Source organism: Tachypleus tridentatus, chromosome 9 (genome assembly GCF_004210375.1).
Source record: "Tachypleus tridentatus isolate NWPU-2018 chromosome 9, ASM421037v1, whole genome shotgun sequence".
Taxonomy (NCBI): Eukaryota; Metazoa; Arthropoda; class Merostomata; order Xiphosura; family Limulidae; genus Tachypleus; species Tachypleus tridentatus.
Window position 1 is genome coordinate 124,323,467 of NC_134833.1, and position 18,800 is coordinate 124,342,266.

The 18,800-nt window shown below is 30.6% G+C and overlaps 1 protein-coding gene across 1 annotated transcript in view; it reads left to right on the top strand.

The window, feature by feature from the left end:
• LOC143227477 (serine/threonine-protein kinase ATR-like) overlaps positions 1-18,800 on the top strand; it is a 60,224-nt gene that overhangs the window by 23,665 nt on the left and 17,759 nt on the right. The window contains exons 4-9 of the mRNA XM_076458920.1: positions 4,691-4,802; positions 10,492-10,686; positions 11,130-11,306; positions 12,593-12,685; positions 14,313-14,470; positions 16,586-16,706. Coding sequence (XP_076315035.1) covers positions 4,691-4,802; positions 10,492-10,686; positions 11,130-11,306; positions 12,593-12,685; positions 14,313-14,470; positions 16,586-16,700 — 850 coding nt within the window. The 3' untranslated portion in view covers positions 16,701-16,706. The remainder of the gene's footprint in view (positions 1-4,690; positions 4,803-10,491; positions 10,687-11,129; positions 11,307-12,592; positions 12,686-14,312; positions 14,471-16,585; positions 16,707-18,800) is intronic.

The following is an 18,800-nucleotide window of genomic DNA, read 5'->3' on the forward strand; positions in this document are numbered from 1 at the left end:
AAAATTGTTCATCTAGGTAACTTTTTGCATCAATCCATTCACAATTTCAGCATGGGATTCCAGCTATTAAGTGAGCAGGTGTAAAGTATTGTAGTAGAAATTAATATTTTCATAAACTGAAAATTAGTCTATGGTTGACAAATGTCTGTTATTTTCTTACCCTTCATTTTGTTTAATTCATACTTTTATATGTTACCCATTATTTCATTTATGTGGGTCCCTGTGGGATGAGGTACACCCTAATTGCTTCTGTTGTCACTTGCCTTCATTTTATGACAGCTGAACCCATTTCAGTATATTCCATTTTCCTAGCATTGTTTATTTTATAATTATTTTTGTCTCATTTGAAATCTCAAATAACAGTTGATTTGAGTTACCTTAGGTACTATGGTTACAGAGCACTTGTAAGCTTCACCATATATAAGATTTAATTCCTTTTGCCTTAGCTTACCATCAGAGAGACTTTCTTCTTGGTTTTATGCCCTTTAGATTTCTTCCCTGTCTAGTTTTTCAGTTTTGTTTTATCCAATCTACTCTCCCATAGTAATGTTTACCTTTTACCTTTTTTCTTAGGTGTTTCACATATATTTAGGGATTTTTTTTTATATATACCTTTTCCTCCTTGTTGTTGGCAGGTTTCCCATTTTCCTTTGTTTCTCTCCACATGTAGCATCTTTCCTTTTTGGAATTTCTTGGGGAGGACACTGCTATTTATTTCTTATCAATTGCTGATAGGGATTTTCAGTCAGATCTTTTTTGTCACTGATCTATATTTTGGAATCCTTCTGTACATTTATAACCATATGGGGTATCTTTCATGCTGTATTCAGTTTTTTTTATTTCATTCTGAGATATTGTCAACTTTATTGTCAGTTTTTCATCCTTTATCTATCATATCTATGGGTTTTATCCATTTGTCTTGTATGATTGATGCTGTTTGAAGTACTAAATTGATCAGTCTCACTTCAATCACTTGGGTCTTTTATCACATTTGGGTTTTCAATTTCTGCATGTCAGGGTATGACACATTACACATTCTTATTTTCTATTTTTAAGTTTTTCACCATGTGATTTGGTCTAATTTTTCTGCCTTGACTTTTGGATTTGTTTTATAAATTCCCAAGTAATCCTCTCTTCTGTCTTGGTTGTTATTATGTTCAGACAGGATTACATCCAGTTTCTCATGTTAGTTTTTCTTCTTCAGTCAGTCTTCTTCCCAAAATATTTATTCATCCATGTCACTTTGGTACAGATCTCTATAATTGATTTCCTGGGCAGCAAGAATCAGGGTTTCTCTGCTGGTTTGCTTCAGTTGTTTCTTTTGTCTGGATCATCTTATTTCCCTCCATTTCATGTCTCATGTAGTATGTTTTTTTCGACTTTTCTGTTTCTTACCATCTTCCACATTTCTTCTCAGTTGGTTCCAGATAACATTATTAGTCCAGTACATGATTTGGGTTGCTTCATCAAGGTTTTTCCATTGAATCCATCTCTTATAATTTCCTTCCCAATGGGTTTTTTTCCTTCCTCCCTGATCTGTTGAATTGTGAATCAGTTGGCCTTTTATTTATCGTGGTTTCACTCAGATCATGCACTTTGTCTTTTTTCCTACACGTATAAACTGTTGTCCATTGGAGGTATTTCATCTGTCAACCACTTCTCATGTGTTCATTTCTTATTCATTACTTTAAGTAGCTGTTTCTTTCTTGTCAGGGTACCATAATCCACTTGTTGCCATCTGTCACTGTTTTTTGAGACTGTAACTGGCTAAGTTATTTTTTAGTATATATACCTCTTATTTTCAGGGACATCTTCCCATATTTTTCTTTATGGATCTAGCTCATTAGTAATTGGAACCTACACTAGTATGTGCCACGGTGTAAGGACATGATGATTTAACCATTATAATTTCATGGCTATGAAACATACACTCTAGAAATATAGTGTTCCATTGGAATGCTTGTAGGTTTTATCCTTCTGATAGGTTTATTTCATAAGTTTGTCCATTCTAGACTATACTTACTCATGGACTGCATGAGTTAAGTAGAAATAAAAAACTGACTATCTCTGCTGTGCCTTTTCTGCTGTGGATTTCTACTGATGTAGATGACAAGGTATTCTCCACTATGTAACTTGGGAGCAAGCAGTCAAAATTGCATCTCACTTCTTTGATTAGGATCCATCATCATACCCAATGTGAATGTCAGTTCATAGTGTCTGGGTTTTGGATTTTTAGTTGAATTAATCAACATAAACTCCCATTTATACTCTTGTTATTCCACCTGTATAGTGGGTCTTAATGGAAGTACTTGCTGCTCAGTACAGTTTGTTTTTTCCCATCAGCTATGCTTCAGTGTTTATTATTTTGAGGGTATGCCTGCACTTGGGGTGGATTTTGTCATTATATATGATATGATGTACATTACACAAGCATCTTTTTTGATGCCTGATGTCAGATTCCCAGACTGATTGTATAGTTTCTCACACTGTGTTAAAACAAAACACATTTGTCTGTTCATGGATCAGAGGTGTTGGAGATTTCTTTATGAAATTGAGGTGAAGATGGTATGACCCTCTTTTCTCTTCCCACCAGATGGCTGGGTTTTGAATTGTTTGAATTTTATTTAGTTACTTTAAGACTGAACAGTCAACATTGATTAATGTGAAATACTACATTATTAATGTGGAAGTCCCTTTTTTGTGTGAAAAATACTGAAAATTTGGTTACAGAGTTGCACAGTAAAGTTTTAGAAAGTTGACATGTATCATACCCTCATTCATCATAAAAACAAATCATCAACTAGCAGGAAGAAGTTAAACAGTTTTGTTACTTGTAAACACAATAGTTGTATACTATCTGAAAAGACTATAGTTTTGATCATGCAGTTAAAGCACAGTTAGTGAGAAACAGCATTAAAACCATTCATAAAATATGTTTGCGCTTTTATATTTGGGGGACGTACAATGTAATGGTCAATCCAATGTTTACTGGTAAAGAATAGCCCAAGAGTTAGTGGTGAGAGCTTCCAATAGTTGCTGCTTGAAATTAGGAATGGTAGTGAATACACCGGTAGGTTTTCCATAAACAAATGGACCAACTACTTGTATTTTTATACTTTCCCTAATGTAAGATAAAGTTATAAATACCAAAACTTTAATTTTACATGCTGATTTGATTGTATTCAAATTTTTATGTTATTTGATTTTAAATTTAGGATACTTGAAGAGTATCTCAGATATTAAATTTTTTACTTCAGTAAATATGATGTATTATTGTATTTCTTTCCATTGATTTTTGACTACAGTGCATTTGAGTAACTGCATAACTGTAAGTACAACACTAAAATCTCCTATATTGTTATAAATATGCTTTAGAATATATAAAACAATACTAGAAGTAAATAAGTGTACACAGTATTGTTGCAGCAAATGACAGTAGATGAAAAAAAAAAAAGAGGTATCTAGTATTCCATTTACCATGCACATGTGCTTTTTGCTTAGATATTAGGCATATGTCACTGTTTGATACAGTACTGTTTGCATATTAATTTAGTTAATATGAACAAATATTACTTTGGAAAAGAACAATTTTGATATATTTTTAAAAGGTAACTGTTTTGTTGAAAATGCTATTTTAAAATACTTTTTTTAATTTCATTTTTTAAGGCTAGTATGACTGTTGCATTAGTTTTTATCTACCTAAGTAACTTACTGAGTGGAGGAAAAAAATCCCCAAAAATAAGTGTTAAATATAAACTAATATAAGATAGTTTGAAAGATATTAAATGAATCCTTCTGATAAAAAACAAAATTGGCTTGCTTGTAATTTTGGTGTAGTGAAAAACTTTTTTTATATATGTACTTTTTCAAGTCCAATTCTGGTAAAACTGACCATTGATTCAATTGTTTATGATGACTGAAAGTTATGAAAAACCAATATGCTAAAGGATATTTTTATTCCATGCTTTTTTTTTTATCGCTCAGGATGCATGTTTGTCTCTTCTGGCAAATGTTGAGAGACATTGGGTAAAACATTTACATGTGTATAAAATAAAACTTTCTGGTTAATTATAAAATAATTTAAGAAGACATGAAAACGAGATTTAAAATCTGCATGAGTTTCAATTATTTTTAAATAATTTGTTTTTAATTTCAAAAGCTCTGAATTTATAAAAGTATAACATAAAAATAAAATACTTAGCTTTATTGAAACCACATAAAGTGTGCAAAGTTCAAGTTAAACAATATCAACAAATAAGGTGTTTTTTTTGCAGTAGAGTAAAACAGCAGAAGTGTATTGAGTCAGTGCACCTAGATATTTAAGGGTTAACGTAGTTGAATGAAAAGGTTCATGAACTGGAAAATGTACTTCTTTAAGAAACAGTAGCAGTCTTTTCATCACATTTTGAGCTGTAGCATTTTAGAAGTTAAAGAAATGACATATTTCACAAGAAAATTGTTTATGGAGAATTATATATATGTAAAAAACCAGCTGTTTTTTACATATATAATTTTCTCTACAAGTGAGTTTTTTCGTTTTAACGGATGTTTATGGAAAACTTAATATTAAATTCATTAATATAATGACATTATTAGTTCTTACATTAGAACAAAATGATTTTTACAAAAGGAGTTAATGTACTTGTAATTATGAATAAGAAAATTTCAGTGTATATTTTTTTCTATTAAGATTTCAAGAGAATACTTGCAGAAATTCCTCATGGAAATCTCCAGGAATGAATGCAGTTGATAAGAAAATTTGTGAGTTAACTGAAAAAGCTTGTGAAAAGATGAAAACAGAGGTTTGTATTGTAAATGTGATTACACTTTTTTGATTTACATTGTGTTTCAAAGTGAAATGTGATTACTTACGTGTGTAAATCAGGATGTTGTGTTAGATTTAAATAAACATGCTCTTGAAGTAATTCAAGATGATACTAGTTAAGATTTGCTGTTTAAAAATGCTATGTTATTTGACAAAACTAGTAATGTTTAGAAAGTCCACTCAAAAAAATTTGACTTTAATAAGATAAGTGTGATTCTATTTTCTGTCAAGATACATATTTTAGTCCAATATTCGTTATTTTACTCTAACATTACCACACTTTGTTAATAAGGAGGTAAATTATGTATAGACATTATCAATACTTTTTAGACATGTCAAATATCTCTCCCAACTAGGCAAGGATGTAACTCTACAAATCTGCTTACAGAAAACAAATGCTTTAGTTAACTAAGTTGTTCTGTTTTAAAAGCTTCAATAATTCCAAGAAAACAAAGGTTTAGAGCATTCCAAACCTGATAACTTGTTTAAATCAGCTATGTTATAAAAAGCTTTGTTGGTGTGAACAGTAACTGATTTCAGTTTACACTTTTTATCATTATTTTTATTTAACTTGTAGTTTAATAGATGTGCTTGATATTTATGGAGATGATCAACTTGAAACAAGTTTATCATGTGAGGTTCTAAGTGATAAAGTAGACACATATCAGGGTTCAAAATTTTCTATCTAAAGCTGGACATGTCCTTTAAAAAATCAAGTTTGACCGGCACTTTCCCATCTATCACTGGACATAGTCACTGGTGGTCATATTCCTAACATATCAGACACAAATACATCCTCCCCTCAAAACTAAGTGAGGCAAAAGTTGTGTATGCACAGCCCAAAGATTTTGCTTAAAAGTATATTCTATAATGAGTGGGAAAATTTGAGATTTAATGTAAGAATAAAACCAAACAAATTTTAAACAACGGTCGTGAATGCTCACAAAATGTGCTTTTTAGATCGCCTTATCCGTGCCATCCCGGATAGTCACGTCACTACCAAACGTTCACGACAATCTGACCATGGCATCTGATAGTATAAAAACGGGAAAGTCTCACAAACTATTTCAGTTTGGCTTCACGAGCAAGACTAATGAATCAGAATACAATATTATGGAACCCCGAGTGAAAAAACCCAAGATTGTTGATCCAAGCCCAAGTGTTAAAGCAAAACTGTTACTGCTAGTATTGGCCCTAAGCCTACTCGTCGTTTCCAGGATGAATGGAATAGAGGCTGACCATGGCTGGAGTATAATAACACTACCGGACTGATGTTTTGCTCAATTTGTCAGGAATATGACCAAAGTAGTGGAAGGCAGAAGAACACCTTCATAACATGATCTTCCAACCTGAGATCAAGTGATGTTAAGGAGCATGAAAACAGTAGTGCTCACAGTCCAAGTTGTCAAGCTAAGACTGCAAAAGAAACACCTGATATAACTCCCATAATGAAAGAATTGAGCAAACTTAACCAGACTAAGAAAGATCGTTTGCTTGTGCTGTTTAGGACTGCCCTTTATATGGCTTTGAATGCCAAATCATTCAATGATTTTCAAGAGCTTCTGTTGCTGTAGGAACACAACTTTGGTATGAACTTAACAGAACATTATGCCAATGACAAACAAGCAGTTATCTTTACAAAGTATATTGCAGAAACAATTAGAATTAATGTCAGATCTCGTCTGCACACCTCATTATTCTTTGGCATTATGGCTGACGGCTCAACAGACACTGCCAACATTGAGCAGGAGATAGTCTACGTAAGATACTTAGACAGTGACTGTTACTTAGTAACCCACTTCCTGTGTATGCAGTCAGTAGAGAAGGCACTTAGTTCAGGTAAAGGTTTCTTAATTACCTGGGATGGGGATTTTCTGGATTTGTCCTGAATTCCCAATTTAGAAAAATTAAAATGGACAATATTTTAATTCAAGTTTACATAGTCATTCCATTATTAATATACAACAGTGAAAACTCAAGCATTTTTCAGTTGATTTAAACCAAGAAGAACCATGTATTTACCACTGACAGAATTGGAGCTTAACCTAGCAAAACTAGCGTAATAGATAATGGAGCAATTGAATTTTCCAAGTACAAATTTACATTTTTTTTTTTTTTTTTCAGAAAGTAACTGATATTGGGTACTAATTTTTTGTACTTGCAGCATTGTCCATATATGGCAAGTTTCCCAACTGGCTTGAATCAATTGTATGCCTGACAGCTGTCAATTTTGGCACAAATAAAGGACTTGTCAAAAGATTGAAGGTGCAAAAACCTTATTTGATAGGGATCCATTGTGTTAGTCACAGATTGGAATTTGCAATTAAGAAGACCATCAAGGATATTCATTACCTTGATAGTATCCAAACCTTTTTAGAAACCCTGTGAAAGTTTTATGACAATTTGCCACAGAACTGGGCTGGTTTCAAAGAAGCTGGTAAGGCCAACAACATTGTTGTTAGAAAGCCAACAAAGGGACAGGAACCTGGTGGATGGCCTACAAAGAGCACACCCTGGAGTAAGTTTCTCATAACTGGCCAGCTTTAGCAGAGCATTTGTATCAAGTAAAGCTGCATGAAAATGGGGAACATGGACAGAAAGCTACAGGATTATACAGTACTTTGACAAGCCTTAAATTCATCCTGTACATGGACATACTCTTGGCAGTTCTGCCTGTTTTGACATCTCTTAGTGTCAAAATGCAAGACAATTCTGCTACTGTGAACATTGTTTCTGACAAACTCACTGTTTGCAAAGAGAAGCTGGGCAATCTGAATCATGTTGAGAGATCCCAGAAAATTGTTAAAGAGCTCACAACATGTGAACAAACTGGCAAGTGGTTACTTAGAGGAAAGTTGATTGCTATTAGTGGTCACGCAAGGGCCAGAGGCTCAAAAAGTGCTATAAAAGAGACAGTTGCTCAATCCGTGGCTGAAGAAACTGCCATCTTCATAGGTAAAATTGTCACATATCTGAATGAGAGATTTGAAGAATTTGATAAGGATTTTATTGGTGCCTTTCAAATTTTTGAACCAAGCAACTAGCCTGAAAGCAAGGAAGCATTGTCATCTTATGGCCATAATGAACTTCAGACACTATTGGACCACTCTGGTGCTCTGCTAGAAGCTAAGGGTTTCAACATTGCAGCTGATATTTGCCAAGCTGACTTACATGAGACACTGCTCAAAGCCACAAGACTTGCCAAATCCACATGTTAAGTGGACCCAGAATCCACATGTTAAGTCAAATTACTGTTGACAATGATAAACCTTTCCCTGGGTCAACAGTGTTGGCCTTGGTATGCCTCATGCAGGTGATTTCCGTGTCATTTGCTGAACCAGAACGTGGATTTTCCCAGATGGCAGTTGTTAAGGATGACTGGCAGTCCAAACTAATAAATGATTCTCTTAATGACTTGATGACAAGAAAATTAGAATAAGACCTGTAATCTTGCAAGCACAGAATTACTGTGCAAGTCTGTAGAATTTTGGTGGAAGGACAGTAAAAAAACCAGACAATTTGTGAGTCCACATGAAACTCACACACGTAGAGACAATAAGAGATACTGAGTCTACATCAGCTGATGTTTTAGTGCTGGATGACTAAATCTACCAGTTTGATTGATGTGTCATTTTTAATAGATACAAGGCTTGATGCCACTTGCTTTGAAATAATGTTTCAGTGCCATAAATAAAATGATTCTGTTTTATATAATAATTGTCTCTACTTGATTTCTTGTTTTCGGTAATGTCTGGTGACAATTTTGAGGTGTCTTGCTAAACTTCAAATGTCTGGCAAGTTTCACTGTCCCGCAGGACATGTGTCCTGCTGAAAATTTAGAATATTTTACCACTGCATGTGTTTTTATAGTTTTAGAATAAAACAAGTCAAGATCCCCGAAACATTTGTGGTAGTTTTTAAAACTAGTGCTCTTTGCATTTTGAATTTTTCTTATTCCATCATTTTCATGCATCTCATTTAAGTTAATTCTTTTGCAAGCGTTATGTTTAGATAAATAAATTCTGTTCAATTTCAAAAAAATTGTATACAGATAAATAAGCTCACATAGATATAACATTGTATAATAAAGTAAACAAGAAAACAATGATATTTATGTTAGTGTACATAGTATGAAACAGTTATCAGAGTTTATTATATGACAGAGTTTTTTGAGTTGCAAAAAAAACAACTCATAAAAAATGTAGCTAAGAGGTGTCTATATCAATCTCTCTTACAAACCAAAGTCAAATTATTGCAAAGTAAAGTAAATGTAAAGTTGTAATGGAGACAAACTTAGTTGAGTGTGTAGAAACTTTTGAATGCATGTTTATGAAGAGATAAGCATGTCATTTTGAATAAACTGTGTATGCTGATTTTAGACTTAGATAAGTCAAGAATACTTGTGGAAATTGTATTTAGTTTAATATTCATTCATTTAGGAAATTGCACACTGGTTAAGTTTTGTTTGTGTGAAATAGCTTACACAAGTTGAAATTGAAGTCCAATTGTGACAATGACATTGTGCTATCATATACCATAGTCATTTCATTAAAAAGTTTGAGTAAGCAAAATAACAGGTAAGGTTAGTCTAAATTAAAAACCAACATACAATGAGATGCAATTTGTAGCTGTCATTCAAGAAATTTCTGAGAAAAGTTCCACACAAATAAATAAAAGTGTTAATGTTATAGATGCTCTGTGGCTAGTTAATAATAAGTTTTTTTCCTTTTCAAGTGTATTACCATTATTTTTTCATTTCTTGTTTTTCATCAGCATTACTATTTTGTTTTACAGTGTGTATTATAGTTTTCTTAATATTTTTTTGACAGAACGTAGCTGATGTGTAAAGTGTTTCAGACAGACTAAATTTGTTTGCTCACTAGTATGTACAATGCTCTTTATAATTAATGCATGCTTTCCTGCTTTGGCTCTTTTTAGTTTTTTTTACTCCAAGTTTTTAACGATTCACTTTCAATTACATATATCAAACTTTGACTTTACTAATAAATATATAATGAGAAAAAGGGTAGAAATTAATTATAGATTTTCAATTTTTAGTGAGATTCAATTCAGAATATTTTCAAAACATTGCCTAATGATATTCCATTCTCAAATTTAGAAGTTGTATTAATTAACACAAAGTAAACATTATGTACAAATACATTTGTTCAACTGATACTTGAATAGGATAATCAATAAGTACCCTGTAGTTTATTATAATCATAAAATATTTAATTCAGTAAATTGCTACCAATTTATTACTTTTATTTGTTTAATAGTTCTATTTTTTCACAATACTGTACATTAAGTTTAGAATTCTTTTAATTTACTGAAACCTTAGCTTCTGTATGTTCAAGCATAAAAAAGTACTTATCACTTTAAAATACATATTTTATATTATATTATATATTATTTTTATTTTATATTAAATACATATTTAAAATACATATATTTTTTTACCTGTTACATAGGTAAAGATCAAAGTATTTAGTAGCTCATGTTTATAATGTATTGTTTATTGAAAGTGTAAAACAAGCACATAAATATGTATGTTAGTCTTTGGTTTAAAATGGGAAAGGCTGTATATGTAGTTTTAAAACTGAAATATATACATTGTTATCACTGTTAGAAATCACTTGTACATCCATGTTGCTTTTGAATAATAGAGCACTTTACGCTACATGTTGCCTCCACTTGCTACTAAAGCTTCTCCTGAAGCTTCAATGTTGCTGAAAGTACTGGCCAAACAGATGAGAATACAGAAGCAAGAACTCTTAATGAACCATTTTAAATACATATTTTCATACCTTGTTCGTCACTGCTCTAAAGAAGAAATGGAAAAAGCACTCACCTATGTTCAGGTAAGTACTACTTGCATTCAACTTTGGCTTATATTTGCTATTACTTAGCCATATAATTGTGTATTTATACAGCACTTTATTAAAAACAAACAATACTAATACACTTTTAACATAATACTGGTATTTGGCAAATTTAATTCGTATGACAATGTTTAGAAGTAAGATGTTTATGGGAGAAGGAAGGTCAAAGTTTGTAGTCTCTCAATACTGTATGTTATTTTATATCTGCAGTTCCATACATTATTTACATTTTTGACTCAATTAATTAAATACTTAGAATTAAAGTCTCGGTTGTTTTTTTTCACATATTATTATATGGGAAAGCATGGGATTCGCTTCAGTAGATTTTTGTAAAAACTTGCACCTCTGTGAGATATATGGTATTAATTTAATAAAATCTAATTTAAACTGACTTTGATTATAACAGAATTTCTTATTTTTAGACTGAGACTAATATTGAGATAGGCAGCTTGTTGAGATGTGATTACCAGAGAATACATAATGAATTACTTCTTCACATCAGCACTCACTATGAACAAGTCTTTAGTGGACTTGCAATGTTGGCATGGAAAGATGAAAGTTATGATGGAACAAAGCCTATTACAAAACCAGAAGATATAGTAATGGCTACAGTTGAAATTTGAAATACTTAAAAAAGTTGCATTACATATCTACAACAAATAAAAAATCTGATTCTGTGCTGTAAAATGTAAATTTTGGGCAAATATCTCAATAAAGATAAATAAAAACTGACATGCTGTATCAAACTATTATAAGTTTAGTTGGAATTTCTTTTGGTAGCATCTTGACTGAGATTTTTCCCTGTATCTCCTTTTTGTGGACAGTTAATGTTGAATTGTTAGTTAAAATAAACATTATGGCCATTCAAAGTAAATGGAATTGTTAATATTAAGTGAAGAAGTATCAGTAATAACCACTTGTTTAATATATTTACTTTTAGTAAAATTCTAATTTCCTGAGAGCTAATTGAATAAGTAAAAACTACTTAAATATTTAAAAAGAAACCTAAGTTTTAGAACTTCATCTAATTAATATAAATTAAAAAAAAAGTATTTGTGAATGTTTGGTGTGTAAGAAACTTTTCTAAATCTTTGAAAACGTTAAAAAAATGAAACATCTAGGAGAATTCACATCTAGTGTACTTTGATGACAATTTTGTTTTAAATCTTTACATTATAAACTAAAATATTTGCACTTTTTTTAATACAGTACATTATGCAGAATATATTAAAAGCATGCAGCCATGTATGGAAAGTAATAAATTTAAAAGGCTGGCTGAATAAAGTGTGAATTGAGAATCACCTTGAATATTAATATTTCTCAAAAACTTGAGACTTGAAGTATCCAGAAAAATTCCAAATGATTGTTTCTGAGTAAAATTTGTCAGTTATTTACTCTTGATGAGTCATATTGGTCAGTTACTTGTATCTGACTTTAAAAATTCTGGTATTTATACAAGGAAATTATAAGTTAACATAACATAAGTTTAGCATTGTTCAGAGTAAAGTATTTACAGCAGTGGTGCACAAACTTTTTGAGTCAGGGCCACAAACAGACTTCTCGTAACTGTAATATGGACATGCTTTCAAATAAAGCAATTTTAATAATTACAAGCTACGGGAATTGTGAGCTCGCAATCTTTATGAAAATTAAAGTTGTCAGAAGTATATTTACCTAAGAATTATATACTTAAACATTATATTACAGCAATTATTGTAATATTGTATATGTAAAGTAGAGTAAGAAACATAACCAGAGCAAATAGCTTCATTAATAAAATAAGTTGGTATTTGTTATAACTTTTGTGAAGAGGAATTGAAATTCATTTTTAAATCAGTAAAAAGTTATTATAACCTTTAATTGATTGCTTTATTTTAATCCATAGGCCAAATTTTTACAGCCACGACTTTTGGGTTTTCTTGCTTTCTTTGATTCCCAGTTGCTTAATGCAAATTTTCCATTAGAGGAAAAGAAACTAGTAGGTGTTTTATTACATGATAATTAGGAAATTTAAATTTATTGCTTGAAAGTTTTGTGATTCATTTGTATATTTTATTTTATTTATCTTAAAAGAAAGTAAAATCAGTTCCATAAAATTCTATGTATATCACATGTTTGTTTATTATTGGTTTTCTAAGTTAAACTATTGTTATCATTATTTAGTATAAAAAAAAAATGTTTGTTTATGATTGGTTTTCTAAGTTAAACTATTGTTATCATTAGTTAGTATAAAAAAACATGTTTGTTTATGATTGGTTTTCTAAGTTAAACTATTGTTATCATTATTTAGTAAAAAAAAACTTTATAATCTTAAAGTCATATTGAAAATATGAAAGTGAAATTTATGTAAATAAATATTTATGAAAGAGCAAAGACTCCCTGTATGAATAATACAGGCTTGGCATTGCCCAGTGGTTAGCTTGTAGGGTCCAGGGTTTGACATATAATGCTACTGAACATTCTTCATGCTTTCAGTTGTGAGTTTGTTATGAAAGTAACCGTGAATCCCATTATTTGACTCATACAGTTGGACAAAGCTCTTATGGTTGAAAGTAAAAGTCTGTATGTTAGTAAGGTGCTGTTCCAGTTATGTATCATTTATCCTAAGAATTGTTGAAACTGATGTAATCATCCAAAATAGTAACTATAGGTTGTACGTTATAAGAACTAGAGTTGATCATGCTGGATGAAGGTGATGAAGTTAACCATCTTAGCTCCAATAAAAGAACGAGCTCTTTCTTCATCGTTATCCTCCCATGAATTTATCATAGGAAAAAAAAATTATAGACTTAATACTGAATGGAACACAGTTATCTATTCACAGAAAATATAGTTTAATTTTGTAGGATATTTGGATATGTTATTTTTAGAGTTAATTAGAGTATGGTGCATGTTTTGTCACTAATGGTCAGTACTCTGGTATGTACCATTTACCCATAGAAGTGTTTCTTGAATATGGTTTGTGCTTTATATATGGAAGCTTCATATTGTAGTATTAGGCTTACATTTAATTATTTCCTACCTCTAAATACATTAAATACAAGGATTGATAAGCTTGCCTGTAGGAACAACACATCCAAATATTGGACAATATTTTGAGTAGTTACATAATTGTATTCCATCCTGTTTAACTAATTGTGGACATTAATGAAATATTAAGAAATTTTGTTGGTTTCTAAGGTTTTTTAAAGAACTGACTTGCTAGTATTAAACTTAGTGATACAACATCAATGAATTTTTTGTAGTTTTGCAAACATGAAATGTTTGTTATTCTGTATAGAGATTGTAGCAGTTTCTCTTAAGTGTATCGAGTTTTAAAATGTAAACTGTAGCTGCAACATCCCTATCTTTATATCATCAGAAATTTCATTTAATTACTGTTGTTGGACAGGTTTATTTTAAACAAACGTAAGAAGTTTTACCAGTGTCACTGTATGACACTTATGTGCTTAATTTTTGGTAGTATATATTTGAGTTTTCATGTTTAAAACCTGGACACTTTTTTTTCATAAAACAAAAAATCTAGAACTTTACAACTGCTCAAAATTCATTAAATACATAAAGAGAACTTTTATATCTAAAACTAATTTTCTCATTTATTTTAGGCATTAGGAAGTTTAAATTCTATTATGGAGCTAATGGGTCCAAAGCACATTACTGCAGTGAGGATGAAAGTGATGGCTACTCTAAAGATAGCTATTCATTTTACTGAGGAAGATTTCCCTCAAATTTGTACTCAAGCCTGGAACACTTTTGTTCATAAGTATATTTTCTTTACTTTGCAATTGCAAGAAAAGTAACTTTTAATTAATCTACTTATCTAATGAAATTTCTTAACTTAAACACATTTTTTTATAATTTTATTGATTCCATAGGGTCTTGAAAATGGTAAAAGTGTAGAAAACTCTAAAAACAATTTTGAAAATAATATTCTTTCATTGTGTCTAATATTTTATAAATATTTCTTTAATAACGTCTACTTTGATTTGATGTGGTTTGTTGTCTTAAGTGTTTATGATCTTTGTAGACTTATCTTTCACATCTATTGGGAGTGTGTACTCGTGATTAGTCAGTATTGCATTGCATTGTGCAGGGAATAATATGACTTTTATTAACCCTTTTCAGATGGGTCACATGTCAAAGGCCATGTTATTACATTTATTAAGTTGCATTCAAAATTTTATTGAAATACAGTTTTATGAATTTATCTCTATTTCTGGTATCAAACTGTAGATTATAATTTCTATCTGTCTAGAACTGAATATTGTATTGACAGTCCAGGTCCATGAAAAGCAAATTAATTTTGAGTTGATATTGTTACACTTTGCTTAAGCTAGCCAGTTGTTTATTTTTGGATGGCTTGACACTGCTTACAAGCTGACTTTTTATCAACAAAGATATTCAATGTCTGAAGTTAATTTACTGAAGTTGAATGATTTGTAGTGGTTGAAATCTGTAAACTTTCCTGGCAATCTTAAATGTAAAAAATCTGTCTTTTTAGTTATGTATGAAGGTTAGGATCAGTCTACTTATCTCGTTGTCATAATGTGAAGGTAAGATTCCATCTGTCTATCTCATCTCTTCAGTAACTATTAACTTATTTGACCCATGTATTCTTCACTGACCATGACACAAAGTTTTAGTGTCTTACATTCAATATTTTATTAAACTAATTTTTGTTTATGTTGTACCAATTAATGTAGCATATAAGCTTAGCTAATAATCCATGCTTTAACAGTATACGTTTTAAGCTCCTACTTTTACAAGACAATGTTAACTCAAATTCTGAATTTCCCTTAGTATGACACACATTATGTATTTTTGCTAAGTATCTTGTCATCTTTATTTTTTTCACAATTCTTTGAAAAAATAAGAAATTAAACATTCGTTACTCACTATACAATTGTTATTGCTCAGGCAAACCATATTTTTTATTGTCTTCAATTTTGCATGATAACAGAGATATAAATAGAAAACCCCTTTTACCACACCTACCTGTCACACCCTCTCTTTCAAGATATGTTAATAGTTCTCTTGTACATTTAACTACATACTACCTATAAACAATAGGAAATTAAGGTTTTTATGTGTCAAATGATATATTACATTCTGTTCTTAACAGGTATATGTAAATTTCAGGTTTTTATTTACAGTTACCAGGTCAGCCAAAATGACTGATCGCATTTTGAGTTAGGGTAGAGAAAATAACAGATGAAATGTAAATAGTTACTGGAAACAAACATTTAAAATGTCTATAAAAGGTTTTGGGGATGACACAAAGGAAATTTGGAATTTTTGAGATTAAGAAAAGTATTTTTAATCTCAACATAAAAATTACTTTGCAAATGGAGTGATCCATATATTCACTGACAAATCTTTACTCTAGTTTATTGAAAATACTTCACTAAAAATATTTTTCTTGTTTGTGTAACACTTATAACATTAACTGAAAACTGCCAAACTATGGGAAGATATGCACACTATTATTTAAGGTTAGAAGTATTATGTCAAAAGAGATTTTAAATGAGTACAAAGAGGTCACATGGTTGGTCAAATTGACCGAGCCCATGTTGAAAGAGTTAAAAGTTAAGAATCTATAACATATTTTAGGACCAAAATAGAAATTGTCCATTTTTTGTTATCAGTTCTCACTCAAAATCTGGTTTTCATAAGTGCTGTTTATGTGCATTACATGTTTATGTTTTTTGTTTTAGTTTTTTATTAGCATATTTATAATATGGCATCCTAATTTCAGTTTTCATAAAATATCATGGTTTTATGGATTTGGTCATAGTTGCATGTTCAGGCATATGAAAGTATGACTAATCATTAAAAAATTATATAATACAGAATTTAACCTTTTGTTTCTTTGTGTCAGTGTGGAATTGCAATCTCTTGGATCCCTTCTTAACCAGGTGATGACTGCTTTACTGCCCCTTCTTCAGTTTCACCCACAAGGAGTTGCTACTATATTCCACTTTTTTAGTTGTTGAAAACAGGTATGTATGAAGTTCATATTTATTTATGTTATTCTTTTTTACAACTTTAGATTACTGGTTAATATGCTTGACTTTTCATATGCCTGTCCACCATTTATTACTAGAAATAAAAATCATGCTTTACACTTTGAGGCTGTGCATGCATTGTAAGCATGACAACCAAATCATACTGAGTAGTCAGACAAGAGTTGGCAGTGGATTTTGATAACTAGTTGTTTTTCCTCAAAATTGTCAGTTAAAAAATTGTGGGTGTCTAGTGCAGATGGCCAATGAATAAGTTTCTGTGAATATCTTAAAACAAAAACAAAGCATCTGTGTTAGAGACACAAATAAAGATCAACATTTTGTAGGTGCAGTTAAAGCTTTCATAAATATATTAATGTTTTTTTGTACTAAAACACTTTTAGTAATACACATTATGAAAATATAATATTGATGATACATCTACTAGTGCACTTTACTGTTATATCTTTATAAGATAAATGTTTAATATTCTCTCTTTCTTCTATGATAGAGCAATTCTGTACAAACTTTTTTTTATATCTAATAAAAGAGCATTTAACTGATAGTTGGTATGAATTAATAACAGATCTGCACTTTAGAGCAGTGTACGATTGCTTAAAAATTTAATGCTAGATATTATATTAAATTTTTTATAGTAAAGAGCAATTTCCTGTTGATCTGATGATTGTTCAGAATCATGGTGAGGTAAACAATTCTTGTCACATACTTGAAAGTAAAGAGCACTCTCACTCTCTATTAATGTTAGAGGACCTTTTACATCTTTCAGAGTCAAATACACTCGCAAAGATCTGATTTACAGGTCCTGTTGCATCCTTTAGAACAAAGTTCCTCTTACATTTTTCTGAGCCACAAACAATTTCATGAAGATGTAATAATATAAACCCTACTGCATCTTTCAGAGCAAAAAACATTTTAATGAGGATATGATGCTATGTATCCCATTGCATCCTTTTACCCTATCCACTGAGGTATTTTTACAGTGCATAACACGAGGGTTTAGTGTCACACATTAAAATGTTTATTAAATAACTTTATGGTTATGTTATACCAATTAGAATAGCATAAAATATTAGCTAATAATCTATATTTTAATAGCATATAAGTTTTAAGTTCTTAACTCTATAAGGTAATATTTGAAAAAATACAGAATTTTTCCTATCCTGTCATCATCCTTTAAAAAAGTATGAAATTGTACATAAACTATTCTCCATAAAATTGTCATTGCTCAGGTAAACCACTTTTATTATAGTCCTCAACGTTGTTTGGTTACAGAGTTATCAAATATAAAATCAGACCCATTCTGCCACACCCACCCATCACATCTTTTCTTTCATAATTCATTAGTAGTTCACTCATACATTTAATTATATATTACCTATAACCAGCAGACACTCAAGGTTTTTCATCTATCAAATGCCGTGTTGTATAACATTCTATTCTGAACAGTTAAATGTCAGTTTCTCTCAGAGTATGAACAATGTTCCTCTAAGAAATTTAATGACTAGCTTGGATTAATTTGTAATGACCATTGTTCTAGTCAAAAAGCCAGAAAAATTTTGAGGGTAATGGAATTTGTATACTTTTGCATGTTATTAGTTTATATTGTTTGGAGTAGTATTTAATTAAATAAAACTCATTAATTGCAATACAATAAATAAATAGTATACAAAAATTAGGGTTAACTTTCTTTAACAACCGAGAGCAAACAAAAAAAATATTTGTGATGTATTTTATTTCTTGTTTTTCATGGTTATTTTTTATGTATAATAAAATAAAGATGCTTCTTGAGGCTCACATGTAAGCTGCTTTTACTAGCTTTAGTAGCTCGTTGGTAATGTAATTCAATAGCATAATGGAGCTGCACATTCCCAGAGTTATTTACAACTTATAAGCATCCAGAGAGTAGTAAGTCATGTCTCAAAATCAATAAAACAATTAAATTTAAATATAAATAAATGCATATTGTTACAAACTTAAAGCTAATTAGGATAAACAAATGGGTTGTTATATTACTATACGAAGTCATTATAGAAATTGAAGTAGGTAATTCAGATTTTATTTTATTTTTAT